This window comes from Schistocerca americana, chromosome 7 (assembly GCF_021461395.2).
Source record: "Schistocerca americana isolate TAMUIC-IGC-003095 chromosome 7, iqSchAmer2.1, whole genome shotgun sequence".
In the NCBI taxonomy this organism is placed as follows: Eukaryota; Metazoa; Arthropoda; class Insecta; order Orthoptera; family Acrididae; genus Schistocerca; species Schistocerca americana.
The window spans coordinates 317,902,524-317,926,506 of NC_060125.1; the positions used below are offsets into that span (position 1 = coordinate 317,902,524).

General features: G+C 42.7%; 1 protein-coding gene across 2 annotated transcripts in view; it reads right to left on the bottom strand.

Moving 5' to 3' along the window:
• Nucleotides 1-23,983, bottom strand: part of LOC124622572 (ATP-dependent translocase ABCB1-like) — a 163,805-nt gene that overhangs the window by 99,977 nt on the left and 39,845 nt on the right. The window contains exons 4-7 of one of the 2 annotated variants that reach the window (XM_047148320.1): nucleotides 23,644-23,796; nucleotides 23,383-23,550; nucleotides 15,450-15,550; nucleotides 7,896-8,192 (exon numbers count right to left, since the gene is read on the bottom strand). In XM_047148320.1, coding sequence (XP_047004276.1) covers nucleotides 7,896-8,192; nucleotides 15,450-15,550; nucleotides 23,383-23,550; nucleotides 23,644-23,796 — 719 coding nt within the window. Of the gene's footprint in view, nucleotides 1-7,895; nucleotides 8,193-15,449; nucleotides 15,551-23,382; nucleotides 23,551-23,643; nucleotides 23,797-23,983 lie in introns of those variants that run through there. The other variant, XM_047148319.1, reaches the window with a different exon arrangement.

The following is a 23,983-nucleotide window of genomic DNA, read 5'->3' on the forward strand; positions in this document are numbered from 1 at the left end:
AGAAATCAGACTTGGGCAGCAATTCGCTGTTCATTTTGAGATAAGTGTTATGAGACATGTTGGCAATATTTTTAAGACTTTTGCTGGAGAATGTGTGATATTGCCCTAATTATGGTCAGTGTCCAATTACACTGTGAATGTGCAGATTGTTCTTGGGTACATATCCATTGTTTACACCAATCTGTGTACGCTTAAGCGGAGCCCATCTGCATAGCCATTGTGGCCATCTACCTAAAGTTAGCACACACTGGCAGCAGTCTTTATAACACTGTATGCAGATGTTTTCATTTGGCCCGTTTCGTGTCGTAGTTGATCCATGGTCCTATGGCATCCACTTTCTTCATCCTCTGAATGTATATTCGCAGACGTAATAGTATCTGCGTTATTCGGATTTTTCATTTCATAGTTAAAGTGACTGTTGTTACCATTAATAAGTAGAGAATTTTCCATCAGCCGATGTGGTGGCATCCTGTTGTATTTATTATATTAAACGTAAAGTGTTCAGCATCTGTTAGCTCCAGCGAAGAATGTAAGAGGTGTACGATACTTATCGATACTTGACATTTGCCGTCACAGGATCGAAGTAATTAAACTAGATGAGTGAGATAGTGAAGCACTGTGGGCAGTGCTCTTCATAAAAACAAATCTTCCGGAAGTATGTCACACGCCATGTAGGAAGTGGATAATGTTGCATACATTATTTAGCATGTGAGTCACCGTTCAAATCAAGGCCTCCGTCGTAAGTTTGCAGTACGGAATGTACATAAAAGAACTCTCTTTCTAACATATGTATAAAGGAACGAAGGGTACCGTGAGTAATTTGACAGATCGGTTATATTGTAAGTAGGCTGTTTAGGTTTTTTTATTGGTAACGCTACCTCTGTATGAAAATCACTGGCTGTGCTGTGTGCAGTCTGTGGCTGCTTTGCATTGTTGTAATACTCGCCATTGTAGTGTTAGGCAGCTGGCTGTGAACAGCGCGTAGCATTGCGCAGTTGGAGGTGAGCCGCCAGCAGTGGTGGATGTGGGGAGAGAGGTGGCGGAGATTTGTAATTTGTCATGAACTGCTATATTTATATATGATGATATGAAGGTAAATACATTGTTTGTTCTCTACTAATATCTTTCATTTGCTAACTATCCCTATCAGTAGTTAGTGCCTTCCATAGTTTGAATCTTTTATTTAGCTGGCAGTAGTGGCGCTCGCTGTATTGCAGTAGCTTGAGCAGCGGAGATTTTTGTGAGGTAAGTGATTTGTGAAAGGTATAGCTTAATGTTAGTCAGGGCCATTCTTTTGTAGGGATTTTTGAAAGTCAGATTGCGTTGCGCTAAAAAAAAAAAATATTGTGTATCAGTTTAAGGACAGCCGTATATAATTGTTCAAAGGGGACGTTTCAATATTCCTGGATCAAATGGTTCAAATGGCTCTGAGCACTATGCGACTTAACTTCTGAGGTCATCAGTCGCCTAGAACTAAGTAAACCTAAAGACATCACACACATCCACGCCCGAGGCAGGATTCGAACCATCGACCGTAACGGTCGCCCGGCTCCAGACTGTAGTGCCTAGAACCGCACGGCCACTCCGGCCGGCATTCCTGGATCAACGAGCTAATAACAGCCTCGTCTTGAAACAACGTTTTGACGTGATTCCGAATCGTTAGCTTTAGGTGAATTTAGTTAACTGGCAACCTAAGAAGATTTCATCGGAGAAAATGTTTTCGAATATTAAGTGAGATATAGTAGTTGCACACTTTGTCTAATGCTTCAATATAATCTGTTATTCGATTCGAAGTGAATGACGAAAGTTTCGCTAAGGTAAAGGAAGTTTTATATGACCTAAGAGTTTTACTAGTATAATCTACTAGCAATGAACCGACAAAGAAGATCTCAAAATCGTCCATGTCAAATATAGCACCGTGTTCAAGTCAAGTGTAGGCACTGTAAATACCAAAGAACAGTATACTACACACGTTTTAAATCCGATGCTACAGAAAGAAGCATTAGCTGGAAAGATAAAGTACCAAATAGATAAGTATAGAAGAATGGGCGAAAAGAGGAGGCTAACTGATCGTCCTTTTGAGATGACATGATGTGTGGTAAGGTTTTGAAATTCGAAAGTCTTTTGAAGCTACACCTGTTTAATTTTCTTTTTAATATCATTACTCACTTATCGATTACCTACTGAACTCCAAACGTGTCGGCCGAGCGAGGTGGCGCAGTGGTTAGCACACTGGACTCGCATTCGGGAGGACGACGGTTCAATCCCGCGTCCGGCCATCCTGATTTAGGTTTTCCGTGATTTCCCTAAATCGCTTCAGGCAAATGCCGGGATGGTTCCTTAGAAAGGGCACGGCCGATTTCCTTCCCCATCCTTCCCTAATCCGAGCTTGTGCTCCGTCTCTAATGACCTCGTTGTCGACGGGACGTTAATCAGTAATCTCCTCCTCCTCCAAACGTGTCTATTATGAAGTGCTTCGAAAATCACAGTTCAGTCTACTGCAACATTCACCACATAGCTGATACAGCCCTTGTGGTGGAAAGTTATGTTCACAGACCCTCAGAATGCTGATGACTGTGAACTGAACTCTGATTTTCGAGTCGTTTCATAATAGCCACGGGCTGATAGGGACAAGTAAATAACGAAATAAAGAAATATTAATTTTTTTTTAAAAAGTGCAGTCTGAGATGACAAAATTGTTTAAACCTTAAAATATTTACTGGGTCAACTGATTCATTAAATAAAAACATTTACTTTGAAGCGTTGCTTAGGAATTAGTAGCACGGCATTGCAAGTAGCAGACGAGGAGGAAAACTCTACAGGCAATCAGATACTAGACGCCGTGAAACAAACCGAGGATATTGAATGTAGAGGACCGTAAGGCAGAACAGATAGTGTGAGAAAGGCACTAAGTCAGTGGAAGGATAAACGACATCCTCATTCCACGACTAGTTAATGAAAGAAGTTATGACGTTGGCGAAAGAGTGATATCGCTTGGGATGAACTTACAAAGTCCAAGTTTTTTTGATAAGACCACTCCTAATAATCAGGCCAGGTGGCAGATCGATCACGAGTTCATAACTGTCAGGGTCTTCTGACTTAAATAACGTAGTTCCCAAGTACTTACGGTAAGCAGCTGTTGGTCTTCGTGCTACAGAAACACAGCACTGTCACCAGCCGTAATTGCACAGGCGTAATACCACAGAGACATTAAAACGTTACGTTCGTCTGCTTCTCTGTTGTGTCGCCGTCCAAACACTCGCGGCGTGTCGGACAAATTAAGCGACGAGTAACTCCGAAGTGTAACTGGATATCATTTACTGGCAGAAAAGGATAAATTTAATCCAATACTATACAGTTAAGGTCGAGTACATAAACGTGTCCCCAGCCTAGCTTTTACCCGCGACACAGTACTTCTGTACCAATAATTAATCTCGTATCTAGCTGTATTCAGCAACACTGCAAGATCCAGCCACTAGTATGCAAAGTAACAGTTCACATACCACCTCCAGATGGTTCGTAGCAACTTCGGTCAGTAAACTCACCATGATTATATAAGATATGCAGATAGTTTATACCAATAGGGTCAGATCACTCATAAGCATCACAATTCACTTTTCAACGGTAACAAATACAATTTATTTAGTTCAATTAAGCCTCGCCATTCTGACACTTATATGAAACACCACCTGTAGCTAGCTCTGTTATCAAGTTTCTCACTGCATTTGGCGCTTACACGCAGTTACCCACTAAATTCGGCTGGAAAACCGGGAAATGAGTAAGCAGAATTTATCGCACGGGTTAGGAAAAGTACATTAGTTTCATGTAGCCTCTCCATTTCTGAATATTAGCGACGTTGATCAGAAACATCAAGAAGTCCCAGCTATGAAAATGCTAACGGCTTTCGAACACCACATGATGAAGTTTCCCGAGCTCCTAGTCGCTCCACTATTTCGTATTAACATTCAGCACAGTAAGCAAATCAACCTAACGAGCAGAAATGCTGGGACTTCATTGATCAATTCCGCGCGACCGCTACGGTCGCCGGTTCGAATCCTGCCTCGGTCATGGATGTGTATGATGTCCTTAGGTTAGTTAGATTTAAGTAGTTCTACGTTCTAGGGGACTGATGACCTTAGATGTTAAGTCCAATAGCGATCAGAGCCATTTTGAACCACTGATCAGTTCCTCTTCTCGCTAATGGTTCAAATGGCTCTGAGCACAATGCGACTTAACTTCTGAGGTCATCAATCGCCTAGAACTTAGAACTAATTAAACCTAACTAGCCTAAGGACATCACACACATCCATACGCGAGGCAGGATTCGAACCTGCGAGCGTAGCGGTCGCTCGGCTCCAGACTGTAGCGCCTAGAACCGCACGGCCACTTCGGCTGGTTCCCGCTAATAAAACGAACATTAAAATGTATGTTCTGCTACTTTTAGCTGTGCGAAAGCATTAAAATTGACTGGCGCAAACCTAGAACAGCTGAATTATTGTACAAGGATGTGTAAAATGATTAAAAAAACAAATATATACAATTTCTTTAAATTTCGTTGTCACTTCCCTTGTTACCGCGTCTTCCTAAAACATGCTCCCGAATCATTCATCCAGTCTATAAAATAAAGAAAATAAAAGCAAAACGAACCGGCATACACACAGTCCTGAGTATCACTAACTTTACAGCAACAGGTAGTCGTGCGGGCACGTAAGCTCCTAGTCTTCGTAGTCAACAAATCAGTGAGACACCAATGATCAAAAGTAGTACACAAGCCAAAGGGGAAGCTCGGGTGTTCGAATCTCTTCATGAATGAAATACCACCAGTATTACAATGGTTAAAATAGGTAACCAACGACTGCTTCCATCAGTGATCTACAAAGTTGCTTGCATCTCCTGTGATCTGATCGTTTAATGCATTTTCATTTTTCCCGATATATATCGTCTTCTGTTCCCAGCAAAGGATGGCCTGTTTCACGGATGTGCGTGGCTACGGCCGTCTTTCGAAATTATTAATCCGAAAAGCGTCCGTGTGCTCCTCGTACGTCGACTCAGGTCTAAATATGCCGGTTTATTTTCTTTTGTTTCATCAACTTGTCGAACAGTGGGAAACATATCTTATGAAGAAGACGCGGTTACAAGGAAAGTGACTGCGAAATTTTAATAGGTCTGTTTACATCTGCACTTTCATAGTATAGTAATGCACAGGATGATCTGAAAATTCAATGCTTCACGTAATAATACAGGTAGAGAGGTAAACATTAACCATCATGAGTGAAACGACGTGGCGTTTTATTAAAACCAAAAAATGTGCACAAAATGACCAGCACATGGCGCTTCATACTACATGAATGCAATAACTAACACAACAATTGACTTTTGTAAATACAATGTTCCTTATGACAAGTGCTTTACTTGTCTGCCGCAGTCATCAACAATACCTGCTATCGAGACGACAATGTACATCATATCCGCACTACACCCTGACTTCATAGTTTTGTAAATGGGTTTTCATGAGAGTTCTGGTGTTCTCAGTGGCCTAAATTCTGCATAGTTGTGAGTTCACAAACCCTCGGAATTTTGTCGGTCCACAACACGTTACACAACCTGTATTCTGTGAAGTGTCTCACCACAAATACTTTCCATGTGACAAAATCGGTGGCTGACAGTTCGGGATGGCGGTGGATATTGCACGGATAGCAATGGAGGATACGCCTTAGTGCTCTTCAAACAGTACTGCGTCCCACGTCGGCTTCTCAAGCACTGGACTCACCATATAGAGATGAACCCGCTAAGCCTCCCGGGGTGGCCGAGCGGTTGTAGGCGCTTCAGTCTGGAACCGCGCGATCGCTACGGTCGCGGGTTCGAATCCTGCCTCGGGCATGGATGTGTGTGATGTCCTTAGGTTAATTAGGTTTAAGTAGTTCTAAGTTATAGGGGACTGAGGACTTCAGAAGTAATGTCCCATAGTGCTCAGCGCCATTTGAACAATTTTTTGAACCCGCTAAGGATACCATTACTTCATGAACTACCAAATCAGCAATAACACTAGCGTCTTTGTCGGCCATTATGGGGCCGATCGTCTAAACACTCTGAGGTTTGTCGCAGGACCTTCAGCCGGTTGAATACCCTTTTTATAGCGATAGAATCGTAAATTTGCTGTTTTAGATTCTCCACTTTGTTATAAAAGCTTCACTGAAGGTGCTTTTTCTAGTAAAGTCAGCATGCCGTGATTGCTGGCGTCTCTGACTCGTAGTATGAAGGCTTTCACGACCGGATGACATATCTTCTGGTAAACCTTGCGGGATGTAAGGTCGTGGTCCATGAAACTCTTCAGCTCCTAACGTTTCGTCCAGTGCTTCGCTGGACGTCTTCAGAGGGGTGTTTCTGCTCCGGTGAGTCTTGCCGTCAGTCGGCAAGACTCACCGGAGCAGAAACACCCCTCTGAAGACGTCCAGCGAAGCACTGGACGAAACGTTAGGAGCTGAAGAGTTTCATGGACCACGACCTTACATCCCGCAAGGTTTACCAGAAGATATGTCTCTGACTCGGTCCCTCACTACAGCTCATTTTATACAACAGTTATATGCGGCATCACTGACGTGCTGCTGCCCAGGGTCACGTGTTGGCCAGTTCCTATACTCGTTTTTGGTTTCAATAAAACATCATTTCATTTAGGAACTGTGTGTCGCTTTTGACCTCTCTATCTACATTATTCCGTGAATTAGTGCATTTTAAAATTTTAATGGACTTTTGGGTCACCCTGTAATATAAGACTGATTATGATGAAACGCGTCAATTTTAATGCTTTTAATAAACCAAGACCACTTACCCGCAATGGATTAATTTAGTCTTCTGTAGAAAGTTGCTTCCTACCACGGGTTCCCACTTTAATTTCCCAAAAGGTGCTCTAAAAAACTGCCTCTACAGGAAAGAGAGTAGACCATAAGTGATAATAGTAGGTTCTGATAAAAAACCACGTAGACACGTAGACAATTTACAGAAGTGAGACCGGAAAATTTTCCCTTTCCAATCGGATAGTGGATGCAGACTCTCGAGTCCACAGTAAGATACGTGTGTACCCACAGGGAAGGATGGGTAATCTGTGTTAAACGTTCACAGATTTTGGTAGTTTAATTCTTACCTGAACACTTGACAGGCAAAAAGCGACGTCTACAGTGTGTTACGCTTGTAAGTGCAGATATTTTTGTTGGTGACTGAGGAGACCGTACTGAACAACATAACATCAGTACCGTATTTATTTTAGTAACAGGCTAATAACTAGAGCTGCTAGCAGCGCTAAATGTTTTGGCTGGTTAGTATCTGCCAAGTATATGTGGCTAGAGCATGCCATTAATGCCAGTATTCCCCTGGACTACAGGCGATATTCTGAAGTGTTGACACACGAATGCAAAACGGGAAGTCTGTATTGACAGACGTAGTCCCCTTAGTGGCGGAGTTACGATGGTTGGTTGGTTGATTGATTTCGGGAATCACCCCAAAAGCTATCATCGGTCCCATCGGATAAGGGAAAGTCGGGGAAGTAAGTCGGCTGTGCCTTTCAAAGGAACCATCCCGGCATTCGTCACAGGCGATTTACGGAAATCGTGGAAAACATAAATCAGGACGGCTGGACGCGGGTTTCAGCAGATGTCGTGCCGGACGCGACTCCAGTGAGCGACCACTGCGCCACTTCACTCTGTTCGAGTTACGACTTGGCAGAAAACAACAGGTAGTAAGTTATGTGACTTGTTTTGCGGGAAGACTGTTTGACACAGAGATAAAACCACTAACACGCTGAAGTGTCTACATGTTAAGGCACCAATTATACCAACGTCTGTACATAATCCCTTTGTATTAGTCACTCACTAGCCAGGAAGACTTGGGCGTCAACTTACCTCTCCACCTCCTTCTCCCGACCGCCGAAAGCGATGACAGTCCTGATGGAGCTGAGCACCTCCTCGGCAATGGTGCCCGCCTTGGCGTACTCGGTCATCTCACGCTTGGCGAGGCGCGAGGCCGCGAACCCGACGATGCCGACGACGATCAGGGTGACGGGCAGCGATACGAGGCAGACGAGCGCCAGCTCCCAACCGCGACCCAGCGCCAGCCCCACGCTGCCCCCAAACGAGACCACCATCGACACGAACATGGGCACCTTCTCGCCCACCCCGTCCTCCAGCTTCGTCATGTCCCTGCGTGAGAAGAGAAATAACCTCAGATGCACATCACCATCACCTCACCGTTAGCTAAATTCTTCATCCATTGTCGTTTCCTCATCTTTATTCAGAACCATGTAACAATTGTAATTAATCGTGGCCATACTGGCTACGTTTGGGAACCGTGACTACGTGGAATAATTATTTATTTGTATTTTCTGCTACCGAACACTTATATTTGGTTTATGTTGAATTTAACGTAACACAACGCGTTTCGAGCATGTTCTGCTCATCTTCGGTAACAGTCAAATATTATTTACTTGTATTTTCTGCAACCAAGTACTTTAATAGCCAACAAACATCAATAGTGATTTGAAAATTCTGAAGTGCAGCAACAGCTCCCCACAAAAACTAATAATTGAAGAATATACAAAAAGCCATAGCCGGAGGAAAACAAGTGATAAATAAATACACAGCTCTCTGCAATGGAACTCTATTCCTTGCCCTCAAAGAAATGTTAGACAACACCAACCTATAGAGCTCTCTCCCCCCCCCCCCCCCCACCAACCCACCCACAGCTCCCTCTCCCCCCCCCCCCCCCCACACACACACAAAATTCACAGACACCTCTGAAAGATTCAGAACAACCACCAGGAACACTTTCAACTGTTCCACTGTCAGCCATCTTGTTTTTACATCTTCAAGTGTTCCACTGCCCGCCATGTTTGTTTTTACAGCTGGTAAACAGTGACAGTGACAGTAGCAACTCAGTACGTAGCGTTTGACAGTGATGAAGATGAGGAAAAAGAAAACATGAGTGAAACATTATATAAAAACACACACACACACACACACACACACACACACACACACAAATAGAATTAAGGTGGTGGGGAATGGGAATTGGCATTGGCAAGAAGGCAGCTAGGAGAAGGAGGTATTCAGACAGTTGTACTTTGCGTATATGCAATAGATTTGACCAACTGTCAGAGTTGCGTGGAGAGGAGACTCTTGTCTGTAGATGTAGGGAACATGCAGCAGGTAGGAGGCCTAGGTCAATTGCAAAGTCTGACAGAAAGAAGGTGCTTAAATAGGTTATTATGAAAGCAAACAGTATGTGGTATGCAAATACAACAGCTGATTCATAGGATAAAATTAAAACTATATGGTCAGGTGTGAAGGAAGTGTCCGGTCAGCAGCCCAAGATCGACAATATAAAGTCAGTTCGTAGTAAAAATATTTCTGTTACTGATAAATCAGATACATGTACAGTATTTAACATTCATTTTCTGAGCATTGCTGGTGAATTAAATAAAAATTTAGTTTCTACACAGACTCATACAACTTTCTTGGTCAGTGACTTTCGTGACTTTCTGGGACTGAAGTCCTAAATACTCCTCCTTGATACAGACAGGGAGGAGACTGAGTCAATAACTCAGTCACTGAGTACACAATTGGTTATGATGGAGTGCCTAGCAGAATATTAAAGGGCTGTGCTGCACGTGTTAGTCTTCTATTTAGCCACATTTGTAACTTTTCCTTTGGGGATGGTCAGTTTCCTGACCGATTAAAGTAATCAGTATTAAAGCCACTTTGTTAAAAGGGAGAATGTGGTAATTTTAGACCTATTTCCATGCCATCAGTGTTTGTTAAAGTTATTGAAGAGGCTGTGTATGTAAGGACAATTGATCACTTTATATCTCGTGATTTGCTATCAAATGTACAGTTCGGCTTTAGAAGTGGTTTAACAGCTGAAAATGTTATATTCTCTTTTCTCTGTGCAATACTGGATGGGTTAAACAAAATGTTTGAACGCTAGGCATATTTTTTTATTTAACTAAGGTGTCTGATTGTAATAATCACAAAATAATGCTCCAGATGTGGGACCATTACAGAATATGGGGAGTGGCTCATAATTGGTTCACCTCTTACTTTAGCAACAGGCAGCAAAAGGTCATTGTTCACAATGGTGAGAATGGCTGTGATGTGGGGTGTGAGTGGGGTAGAATTAAGTGGGATAGGTGAGGGGGGGGGGCGGTGACCGAGGGATCAGTGTTGGGACCACTCCTGTTCCTTATTTGTGTAAATGATATGTCCTCTACTATTATGAATAACTAAAGGATATTTCCGTTTGCTGATGACACTAGCTTGGTTATAAAGGATGTTGTGTTCAACATTGTCTCGGTTTCAAATAGTGCAGTTCACAACCTAAGTTCAAGGCTTGTAGAAAATAAACTAACGCTAAACCACCATAGGACTCACTTTTTACAATTTCTAACAAACCATTCAACAAAATCGGACATTTTGATTTCACAGAATTGGCATATGATCAGTAAAACTGAACAGTTCAAATTTCTAGGTGTTCAGACAGATACTAAACTGTAATGGAAAGCCGACGTTCAGGATCTTGTTCAAAGACTTTAGGCTGCCATTTTTACTATTCGAACGGTATCTGAAGTGAGTGATCGTTCGACACAAAAATTAGTCTGCTTTGCTTATTTTCACTCGCTTATGTCGTATCTTACTATATTTTGGGATACCTCTTCCCATTCTAAAAGGTTATTTTTAGCTCAGAAATGGGCGGTTCGTGCAATAAGCGGTGTAAATTCTTGCCGTGCATTTTTATCGGACTGCCTCAACTGCAGTAAACTGCTACATCCATTTCCATTAAGCTACCACTCGAATTCAAAAATCTTAGCAGTAGTCCACGCGCTTTCAAATCGAAACTCAAGAGTTTCCTCAAGGATCACTCCTTCTATTCTGTCGAGGAGTTCCTTGAAAAATTAATCTGAATATTGTTGTATTGTTGATCGCGTTTACTTAAACTTATGGGCTGACCTTTTCCAGGTTCATAAACATTTTATTTTTATCTGTCATTACTTTTATGTTGTAATGTCATCTACTGACACGTCCCATGACTTTGGAGATTTGCTCCTGAATTTGGTCCTACGGAACTTGATGAGTAAACAAATAACGATGGTCTACAATTGAGGACAGTTTTCAAATAACTCAAAATATGCCTATATTTTTCAAAACGCGTTGTTATCGCCTTGTAGTACTTTAATACGAGCCTCACACAATAGCTAAAATTAAACAAGAAAGTACTGAATATTTGACATTGTAAAGTGCGCTTCAATACAGCAAATTTTCACAAAACTCGACATCTTCAGTTGTGAAGATTCCAGAGATCAGAACTAATCCTCCTTTACATTACATGACTGATACTAGAACATAAATTTTTACAACAGAAATTTGATAGCCTTAACCTTTGCATGTGATAATTGTCAGGCAATCACACAAGATCCTTAATAAATAAAACAAATGTTTGCTAAGCGTTTCTTTAGCAACAATGGTTTTTGTGATACTTAGTTCTCTTTTATGTTCAGCCACTGTTTTGATACAAGATTAGTAGCTGCTGTAGTATGCTCTTGTTGGAACATAATTATTCAGATATGAGAACATTTCGAATATTTTGCGATAGTTCAGGAAGCGAAAAGTGCAAGATAAAGCAAGTTCGTCAGTGTTAAAAGAATGAGAAATGCAAGACTGCATCTTGAAATGAAGATCCGAATAGAGTTTGTAACCATATTTAAACAGCAAAGGAAACAACAAGGAAAGCATGTGTTTGTGCTTCAATGATCTTATTCACTGTATATCAATATAACAACAGCTGAACACGACGATTTCTTACTACGACCAGTGTATGCACATTAGACTTCTACTGGCCAGTAAATATGTGCAAACTAGAAATAATTTTCATCGACGCAAGTCATCCCAAATAACAGCCCACATAGTTTGCGAGAATTTCTGTCTTGTGCTAAACTTCTAAACGCCGAAAACCTACGAAAATTTGGGACTTCTCTCTCGTTTTCCTTTGTAACTCGAAAACAATACACCTCACAGACTATTTTGAAAGCAACAAAATGAAAGAACCTCAAATCTGGCGTAGAATGACTTACTTAACAGTGAAAATCGGGTCAGCTGTTTAGACACAATCGATCGTCAAAGATAGGCAGCTTATACCAATGTGGCTGAAAGTGCTTTATTCTCATGTTCCAACTCCTGTAACTCAGAGTCATGAATGAAAGTTGTAGATCATCAATTTCTGCATTAAAAGAGCTCCTAAGTTTTAAAATTGACGCACCTCTTTGCAAAGGTACAATGAAACTGTGAAAGGATTTGTAGCGTTAAAGCAGAAATAGACATGGAAATGTGAATATTTTGAGTTTTGTAAAAATTTGTTGCTTCTAATTTTTTTCGCAATAAAGGATGTTAATGATGAACTTGAACTATTCCTTCATATATGACTATCTACATGGATGACCAGTATTACACTTCTGAAATTTTATAATCTACGATACTGAGCAAAACTAAAAAATAGCCCTCCTGTAAAATTCTATAAATGGCATTTGTTAAGGTTTGTTGAAACGGTTATCAGTTCAGATCGGTAGTTTGTGATCACGTTTTATATAAGTGATTGATAAGGACAATTCACATTTCATCGTACTGTCTAATACGTAATCAGTTTGTGCATAGCATGAAAGAACTTGATAAATTGTGTAGACTATACTGCTAACGGTGCCACAAACCGTCGGTCTCGTACATACATTTGTTTCAAGCAATCATAGTTGAATTGAAAGGAATTACGAATCCTTAAGACCGACTTTACTATTCAAAAATATAAAAAAATCGTCAGGTAAGATACGAGAGACTGTACTGCTACCACCTTCTTCTAAGTTGAGACTTGGTGATATAGTGTGATTAGCTTTGAAAAACATTAGCATTGCAGCCCAGTGTCACAAGATAGATGACAAAATAGACAGGTTTGCAAAGTCGTTCAGAGAAAGGTTAAAGGAGTTCAATATTATTACTGTGGAGTTCCTTACAGATGGTTTTGGTGCTGACAGCGTTCGCGAGTGCGACGTTCAGTTCTACAGGCACTTTTTCTAGTGGAGTCCTTATTTTTCTTTACAACCATCTTTAATGACCGTCCTCCACGATCACGCAACTCACATATTCGTCCACTTACTAAGGCAGTTGATGCTTTTACTGCCTCCTTGTATGCGGTTAAATTTTCGTTTCGGTTCATCTTTGAGCCGTGTGCGGCTCGCGTTGATGCCGTTCATAGCTTGGCATCTTGTACTAGCGATAATGGCGTCTCGTTTTCTTAGTTTGTTCACTGGCGCCACTACGTTTGCTTGTCTTGTCTGTCCGTGCGTGGTAGCAGCAACGCTTATCGATAGCGCGTACTGCGGTACCATCTTTGGAGCCGCCTTTAGTATTTCCGGGTCGTCGTGTGTCCAGGGAGTTGAGTTGAGACGGAGTAGCAGAGAGGTACGGACAGCCAGTACTCGCCCAATCGCTGGCTACACACACGCACGACGGAATGATATGATCGCGAGAGTTCACGAGCACGTCAAGGACCGGATTCAGCGAGTTCTAGTTGAATGGACCTTGATATTCGAGTAGTACAACTTACACTTGTGTGTGTGTATGTGTGTGTGTGTGTGTGTGTGTGTTCGCCCGTCGAAGTGTCCTGATGGCAATAAGTTGTCAGTCGATGATTTATACTGCGACCTTTCCAGTGCCTGACTTGAGTGGGGACGACCGTTGGTTGGTAGTTCGGTCGGTCGTCGCAGCGAACGACGTGTATTTGGTACACGTCAATATGACTTTGCGGTCGAAATGCTATCACGTATTGAAGACGATGATGGTTATCGCAGACGAATTGCCTTTTCCGACGAAGCGACCTTTTTCGTCAGTGGAGTAGTGAATCGCCATAATGTGCGCATTTGGTGTTCACAACCCCCTGGCGTGGTCATGGAGTGCACCAGACACAGTCCAAAGATGAATGTTTGATGCGCGCTATTGCACGATCGAATTATCGGGCCATTCTTCTTCGCTGAGGCTACCATCACATCTGCAGTGTATCTGGACATTTTGCAGCTGTATGCTGTTCCTCAGCTGCTTCAGTATCACCCCTATGTCTTGTTTCAGCAAGACGGTGCACCGCCTCATTGGCGTTTGGAAGTCCATGCCTATCTCGGCATGACCTTTCCTGGGCGATGGATTGGTCGTGATGGGCCATCGGTTTGGCCTCCACGCTATCCTGACATAGCCCCATTAGACTTCTTTTTATGGGTTATGTCAAGGACGAGGTCTACCGAACACGTGTACCAGATCTTGAAACCCTGCGGCAACGGATAACCACAGTCGTTGAATCGATCCCTCCAGTGATATTGGCTAATGTGTGGACGGAAATTGAATATCGCCTAGATGTGCTACGTGCTGCCAAGTTTGCTCATGTGGAAGTTTACTGATGTGTGAAAAAAAACTTTGATAGTTTGTAAACAATTAGGCACCAGTTTCATATTTGTATCTTACTTCTAGCCTGAGTTATCAATTTACGTAATCAGCGATAGACTTTTCGGACACCCTGTATTTTCAGGTCTGTCTTGATAAGGCCTTCGGCCGTCACTATAACTTGTTACAGTTATTAAGATTGTTAAAACGGTTATTGGTATTTTTAACGTTTAATTGTCCACATCATTTGTAAATCAGGCCTTCAGCCAGAGTGTATTTTTGAGATTGCTTCTGGCCCTCAATTACGAATAATTTTGTATCTTCTTAACTAGGCCTTCAGTCGTTGATTGTGTGTAACATTGCTTGGTGCCTTCAGCCGACAATAACTTGCAATTCCTGTAATAAGGCTCTCAGCCGCCAGTGTAGTAAAATCTTTTAAAAATTATTGTTGAGAGTTTTGTTTTTTAAAAATAAATTGTATGTGTCTTTGTGCAACCAACGGTAACTTATTGGCCCCCGTCCACACCTTTCCAGCTTTCCGTAAGTCCCAAGTCTCGATCTTGAAACAACAAACACTTTGGCTACCACAATACGACCTCCAACAATTTGCCCACGTTAGATTTCACTTAGCTCCGACATAGTGCTCTCACAACTTCAAAGAACACTTTTCTGGCCACGACTGCCAATTGCATCGTATTAAATACACTGCAAAAGATGCCGGTCGTGGTCAAAGACAAGAGCTCAACCTGCACGGTTGGGTACCATAAGTAATTACATTCAGTCATACATTACTCATGGTTCACTTCTGATGACGACTACTGGCTGGTTGAAACTAGCTGCTGCAATGTGAAATGCTTTTGTGAGTGTACCGTAAGAAAACAAAACAAAGTCGAATGCGAAGTCAGAGGTCTCAGATACGAAGTCGAGCTCGCAGCCTCTGATGTCGTCTCCCATCGCCGGAAGAGGAAACTCAGTTAAGTTGCTACTCACTCTGACATGCGACTCGCGAACTCTCCTGACTGGTGCACGTCGTACCATCCAATGTCCTGACGCAGCGCAGACTTCAAGTAGAGATTCCGGATCCGGTGAATCTGCAATGAAGGAACATACATGTGAAGCACTATGTAATCTCAGTCCAAGCCGTACGATGGTTTGCAGAGTACGGAGTCTGTCATAATTAAATCATAATTAACAGCGAACACTGACGTGGGTACAAGTGTATAGAACAAAAACCATTCCACTAAACGTGAGTACACGAGCAGTTTGCGAGGTAACTGCAAACGTATTGTTACAAATTGCCAATGGCGTCAGAATGATTGTGTGCCCACTGGGCTCAGATGTCACCCAAGGGCTACCTTGACCCTGCTGTTCTGTTCGACTTTAAATGACCCAAGACAACCTTATCAAATTCATTTACTGTCTGGATATGTATTAGCAATAACTCTATAAACAGGTTTTAAAATATTTTAATTGGATTGGTCATAAACATAAGGGTGACAGCTGTATCGTTCGGGGTGACACAATCACCTGACATAAATATGATTGCTCTAATGTCAAATATCGTTTAAATTACTGTTGTATTTTATGGTAGTAATGATGCTTAATCTTTCGAACTTACTCCGAACAATCAACAAAGCCTCTGTTTTCACAACAGTCTGATTGTTTCTTGCTTTTTCGAAGAAACGGTTTAGTACAACTTAATTACTTGAATTTTTATTGTTTCTGTTCTATTTCAAGAGGAACGGGATAGCAATTAGATCATTGATTGATGCTGCAACGGAAGAATTACTAAATTCCTCAACAATTGAAGGAACACTTTAGAGTTTTTTCATCATCTCAACACTGCATTTGAAATCAAGTGCCCTAACAAAAGTGACGACAGTGAATGCCTCTTCAAAACAGTTTACATCTTTCTAAAAATGGGAATACTGAGGGGCAATGTGGAGTAACACTGATGATTCTGATCTCCACGCAAACGTAGGATTCTTACTTCTTGCTGATGTATATCGATCGCATGAGGAACTCACATATCTGTGGGTATTGACACTAGGCGAAACATATTTCCAGCAAATATGTCCAACCGAATATTCTGTAAGACATCGTCTGCCTTGCGATTTGATAAGAAATTCGGTAGGAAAGAGGAAAGACTTACTTCAGCAATTCATAGTATTTGGAGTTGCGGACAGAAATTCTTCCTGAACTCTTAATCAAGGGTTACTATCGGTGAGCAGTTTCTAGTATTTGGAGGCCGCTGTCCTTTTGAGCTGCTGGTAGCTGATTACTCGCGTCCCAGTTTTCATTTCTCTCATGAATTTACATTGTTTTTCACGACAATTCGGGTATGAGATGACTGTGATGGCTTAGCAGACCAATCCTGGCATGAATCAAGTGGCCACATACATTACACGTAGTTGAGGGTAGCTTGGCCTGGCGAAGTTTGCATCTCTGACATTTTTCATTTTCATGTCTCCGGCTGTCCTGCTCAGAATGGAAGTCAGCAGCTCAAGTTGCTGTGCAGCATTATTTACGATCTCCTGCTGCGGCGTACCAGTTACTTGGGTCAATGTTTAGTCTCTTTAGGTCCTTCTTAAATTGCTTGTTTTGGCGCTTCAGAGGAGCACTACGGCTCCTCCAACTTGAGCTCACTTCACTCTATGGAATTTGTCTGGGAAGTCTCTTGTTTCTCATTCGATGGATATGCTCAACCCATCTGAGTTGGTGACCAATAACGGAGCCTTCTGAGGAACCGTAGTGTCTGATATAAGGTCATCCCATTTGATGTTCGAAATGTATCTAAGCTTCTGTCACTTGAAGTGAAGATCACGGCGATACTGCGTCCACGTTCCGCAACCACAGAGCAGGGTAGAAACAACAGCTGTTCGATACGTCATCAGTTTGGTGCATAGTGGCCGACCGTTATTCATGAAGACACGACATAGGAGACGTCCAAAAACAACATATGTGGCCTGGATCCTATTCACATCCTTCTCCAACCAGCAAATAGTTGATAATATACTTCATAGATAGACGAAGTGATCTATTTGTTCCATAGGTGTTCTGAATACAGAGATATTGAGATGACGAAGGGCAGTTCCAGGAGCAGACTTAGCTAGTACTGTTTATATGCAGTCCTAAAAAAATTTAAACGAAGTTTCAGCAATGCTGGTGTACGTGGTGGAGAAGTATTGTCGTAAGCGTAATATAATTCCGTTATGTGCGTGAGACTTGTGAATTACTTAGAGCGCAGTCAAGACTGATTAAACAGCCCTCCGTTATATCTGTATTTGAGTTCAGTTTCTGAACTGTTTACAGACGATTCCTCACATAACATGGCCGCTAGGCAACAATGGCACGAGGACGCATCCTTGTTTGAGCCCATTAGTGATAGGGAATTTGTCAGATGTTTCATTCTGGTATCTTACTGGCTCAGACATGTCATCATGGAAAGCTTGAATCAGTTTCACAAAGTTTCCAGGGTGGACAAAACGTTTTAAGACATTCCACTTAGATTTTCGGGCGCCGTATCAAAGGACTTTTCTAGGTCATAGAGCAGAAATAGTAAAGGCTTATTTTGTTCCCCGCAATTCTCCTGTAGTCGTCGTGCACACAAGATCATAACAATGGTTCGCCTGGAGGGGCAAAATGCGGACTGAAATTCAGGAATTACAGTATCGGAAAGAGTCTGGTGGCGATCCAATAGAACTGTAGCAAAACTTTTATCAACCGCGGACAGCTAGGATATACCACGGCAGTTACCACATATGCTTCGGTTGCGTTTTTGAAAGATGATGACAACTGTGGAGTTCTTAATGTCAGATGGTTCCTTACACGTTTCCCACGTTAGAAGAAACAGGGAGAAGAGTGTGGCTCTTAGAAGCAAGCCACCACTTTGAATGATCTCGAGGGGAATGCTGTCAGGTCTGTTCATTTTCTTGGTTTCATGCTGAGCTTCACCGGGATCTCTGCTGAATTCCTGAAGTGCCGGTGGGAACTGCCATACTAGACTGTAGCTCATATTGTCAGACACGTTCAAGAAGTTCGTCATCAGCACCAGAACTACGGTTTAAGAGTGAGATGAAATGCACATTCCGGCGATTCAAGATGTCCTGACTCTAAGGATGGCCGTGCTTTCGGTGGCTTTAAGGGTTTCTGATGAGGAACGAACAGGCCCATATACAGGGTGTCCATAAAGTCGCTTTACAGCTTCATAATTTTGTTACTATGGCATATTTTTTAAATATTTTAACAAAATTTCTTTTATTGTGATAACTGATTACTAAAGTTTTTACATATACTTAAATTTTTTTTCAGATACTATGTTGATGGAAGGAGCTGAACCTATATAAAATGGCAACTCCTCAGGAGAAGGCACAATGTGTGTCCTGGTTTATTGAGACAAAATCGGATGTTCAGACTCAACGAAACTTCAGAATGAAGTATGGAAAAGGTCCACCATTGGCCCTTCGGTCCGTGCATGGCACAAAATATTTATGGAGACAGGGACAGTGTTAGATAAAAGGGAGGAGCGGGCGACCAAGAAAATCCGAGGAAAACATCGATCGTGTATTAAACGTCTTAACTCGTTCACCTACGAAGTACATCCGCACTACTGCCAGACAGTTACAACTACCACGTTCTACTGCGCGTAAGGTCCTCCGCGGGAACTTGCGGTTGTACGCTTACAAAGTGCAATTGTTACAGACGCTTGAGCCAAATGACAATCCAAAACGTACAGAGTTTGCACTCAACATGCTGGAACGCGTTTTGGAGAATGGAGCACTCTTCAAGCAACTTTGTTTCAGTGGCGAGGCCACTTTTCATGTTTCTAGGACATTAAACAGACACAGTGTGAGAATCTGGGGATCTGAACACCCACATGTGACTTCTGAGCTTCACCGGGATAGTCCAAAAGTGAATGTGTGGTGCGGAATCATGTGCAACCGAGTAAGTGGTCCATTTTCCTTGAAGGAGTCAAAAGTTATTGCAGATGTCTACCATGACCTTCTGACTGAATACGTAGCACCACAATTGGTTGACTAACAGCCGACTATAATTGTTCCAGCAAGATGGTGCACCAGCACATTGGAGACTGCATGTTCGTCGGTTACGTAATGAAACATTTCCAGGCAAATGGATTGGGAGGGATGGGCCAATTGTAGTAAAATAAATATGTAATGTAGTGAATCGACTGTGAGAAAGCTAAGTGGCAAAGACGTTATCTGCAAGACTCTATGATAACTATATCGTTGACTCGGAATATTACTCTCTGTGTGGTTTACTCGTAACTAAGGGCAACTAAAGTTTTCTGTTCGCTTCTTTTGATGTTATGTGGAGAATTGTACAAGAGACACAATAAACCGTTATTATTTCATGAGAACAAAGGTGAGCGTCACGACCTTTATTAGTATTTTTGGATGTATTGAAATAGCAGAATTGTTTCAGATTGAAAGCGACGTGTACGGGAAGAGACGTGGACAACAACACTCGAACCTGCAATCTGATGTATGAATAGTTGTTAAAAATATGCAGCCGTCCCTCCCAAGACTCTTCATACGCGCAACAAACAGTAATTCCTTTAGCAGCACTATCAGAGATAATTTTATCACGTTGTTACGACCTTTTACTGCGAGCATAATACATCGATAACAGACAAACAAAAAATAGACAAACACATAAAAGAATCTCCCACACAATTCCTTGGCCACCGCGTTCGCCGGATACCACTCCCTTGGATTTTTTATGGGCGTATGTAAAAGATATCGTGTATCAAACACAGATACGGCTCATTGCTGACTTGAAGCAAAGGATTCGTAATGCCATCGTCACCATAGATGACGCTATGATACAGCGAACATGACAAGACATCAAACTTCCTGGTAGATTAAAACTGTGTGCCGGACCGAGACTCGAACTCGGGACCTTTGCCTTTCGCGGGCAAGTGCTCTACCACCTGAGCTACCCAAGCACGATTCATGTCCCTTACTCACAGTTTCAGTTCTGCCAGTGCCTCGTCTCCTACCTTCCAGACTTCACAGAAGCTCTCCCGCGAAAGGCAAAGGTCCCGAGTTCGAGTCTCGGTCCGGCATACAGTTTTAATCTGCCAGGAAGTTTCATATCAGCGCACACTCCGCTGCAGAGTGAAAATCTCATTCTCGTAATATCCCCCAGGCTGAGGCTAATCCACGTCACCGCAATATCCTTTCTTCCAGGAGTGCTAGTTCTGCAAGGTTCGCAGGAGACCTTCTGTGAACTTTGGAAGGTAGGAGACAAGTTACTGGCAGAACTGAAGATGTGAGTACGGGTCGTGAGTCGTGCTTGGGTAGCTCAGGTGGTAGAACACTTGCCCGCGAAAGGCAAAGTTCCCGAGTTCGAGTCTAGGTCCGGAACACAGTTTTAATCTGCCAGGAAGTTTCATATCATTGTACACTCCGCTGCTGAGTAAAAATCTCACTATGGCAAGAAATCGCATTCCGTCTTGATGTGCTTCGTGCAACTAAGGGCGCCTATATAGAGGTCTATTAAACACTGTCAGAAAACTTTTATAAACAGTGGTTACAGTAAAAGAAGTGTTGTTAAAATATTTCAGCAACTGACGTTGTAATAAAATGTAAAAGTTGTAAAGTGACTGTATAGACACCCTGTATTTCTTTTATTCCAGCATAAAAACTCCGTGCGTCGTTGGCATGTGACAACCTTTGGAGTTCCTTGGATTTTAGTTGCCACCGGTTGCTCTTGACTGTTCTAATTTCAGTTTGAAATTTCTGCATTATCACTTGAAAGTGTGCTTCCTTTCACGGTGGATAGATCTAGAGTAAAACATAGGTAAGCATCCCGTTTGATACTTATGGGGTAATGAAGCTAGTCATTCTTCTTCTTTGGGTCAAGACAAATGACTTGTTCTGCAGTCCTCTTGATGGGGTTCTTCAAAGTGGACCATTCCCGTTCAACATCTATTGTGTTAAATGGGGTATTGCTAAGTCGACCCAAAAGTGTGTTTTGCAGGAGAAAGCGAACAGTTTCGTTCCGCAGGCTGTTGACGTTGAATTTTCTCCCGGAAGGATTTGAAAAGTAGAATCGTGGTTTATGATGGACGAGGATCCTCAGATGGCTAATCAGGAGTCTGCGATCAGTCCAGCAATTACCGATGTTTTGAGCTGTTTTAGCAATCAGGATGCCTTTACTGCCACGCTGCCGAATGATGACGTAGTCAGTGAGATGCCAGTGTTTTGACCGTGGATGCAAGTGGTCTTGTAAAGTTTAGGTGAGCTGAACTGCGTGTTAGTGATGAAAAGTTCGTGCTCAGCTCAGAGACCTAGAAGTAGCAGCCCAATTGCATTACAGTTTCCAACACCTTGGTTCCCCGTGATGTTTTCCCAAACACGATTCTCACATCCAACTCTAGCATTGATGTCGCCTAGTAACAAGAGTTTATTTTGACTTAATATCGTGACGAGAACACTGCTAAGCTGATGGTAGAACAGATTCGTCGTATCTTCTTGACTGCCTAAAGTGAAAGCATAGGCAATAGAACTTACTGCAATGGGAGTTAATCGATGTTGTTTCATTATTTTTGTTTCTACTGTAAATCCTACACCATGGGAGCGTGGTTCATCCGCATCCTATCCTTTTCAAAAGATGGTGTATCATGAGCTAGTCTCATTGATGTGTCCTTCGCCCGGCAGTCTGGTTTCACTTACGGCTGCAACGTCTAATATAGCTAGCTTGTGGGTGAGGAGAGATGCTCTACTTTTTGGTCTGTTACCATTTAAATCCAGTTAGCTGCTGACATTCCATGTTCCAATACCCATAGTCATTGCTCTTTCTTGGTTTTCGTCCGTAAATTAGGCGTGACCTTCTAGGTGCGAATTCCCAGTCAGGTACAAGTGTGACTACCAATGTTTAGTCCACCTTTCCTAGGCCCTTTCGAGTGCAGGGTCGGCAGCGGTTATCCTAAATAGGTCTGCCCAATCGCAGATGCAGGACTACATCCCCGAGTAGTCACATGAGTTTTCAGGATTGCGACCACCACGCACTTGCCGCCACCGTTGCAGGTCAACACTATTAACTTCCAGCCTCAATCAATCTATCTTAATTTTAAGAAAAATGGTTCTAGATATTGCCTCTTGCGTGACTTTGTTCACGGTGGAACAAAAGTTGCGAGAAACTAACCCACTCATTAAGTTATTGGAACCATTCATCACGGCACATGGGTATGAGAAATGTGTTTTCAGGCATCATAACTGAAACTATCTGCTGCGAGCTCTAGGACAGTAGGGCATCCTCCATCAAATATGTCTGCACCCAGTAGCTGAGTGGTCAGCGAGATGGAATGCCAATTCTAAAGGCCCATGTTCGATTCCCGGATAGGTCGGAGATTTTCTCCGCCCAAGGACTGGGTGTTGTGTGGTCCTAATCGTCATCATTTCATCTCCCATCGACGGGAAAGTCGCTGAAGTGGCGTCAAATCGAAAGACTTGCACTCGGCGAACGGTCTACCTGACGGGAGGCCATAGTCACAAGACATTTATTTTAGTCAAATATAAGATTTCACTTCGATAGTAATTATAACATGCACAGCATGGTTGTTGCCCATTGGTACTTCCTCATCAGTACATAGCTAGTGCACTCAGATTGGTGAGGAGTTACCAAATGATAACAACCACGTTGAGCACCAAATACTTACTATGGAGGTCAAATGTTATAGTCGACTGACGCCTTTGGGCTGTATTTTAACGTACCTCTGCCACAATACGAAATCCAGTTGTCCAGATTTCTTTCTGAACAACATTATTTATAAACGTTGAACGTTAGTAAAGCGGTTTTTAATATCCCTTCCGTTTTGCACCTGACTGTCTGTTTACTACTCCTACAAGAAGAATTTTAGAAATGTAGGCTTAAAGATCAATCAAGCACGCTGACCTACCTGTGTATAAGCTACGTAGTTGAAGCAGGCGAGAGAGATGTATGTGCTTATAAAAGTGGCGGCGCCGACAATGCTGTTGTTGATAGCGAAGGTCTGAATGCCGTCGAGGAACTTCTGGGTGATATTGTTTTTTAATTCATCGGCGTTGATGCCCGTGTCATTGGCGCGCTCCGTGGAGTACATGACGCGCAGCACGGCCTCGATCAGCGTCTCCCCCGGGTACTCGCGGTAGCCACTCATGTAGGCCGCCGCGGCCGCTGCTATCGCCGGGCCCAGCTGCGAGCCGAAGTCCACCATGATGCCGGTCAGGTCGCCGAAGAAGAGCACGTTCAGCGGCTGGCAGGCGCCCGTGCCCGCAGCCCCGAGCAGCCCGATCACCAGGATCACCTTCTCCCAGCCAGTGGAGAACCGGTACTGTGGAAGGCCACACCGTACAGCAGAGGTTCATGATCCTCGCATTATATAACTAACTGGTCGTACGAAGAACCCTCTTATGCATGTAACATATTTATTGTTTACTTACGTAACCTGACTTCATGAGCGGCATCAGGACGTCTCCTACATCTGACAGTTGTTTCACACCTACAGTATCTTTTTTAAT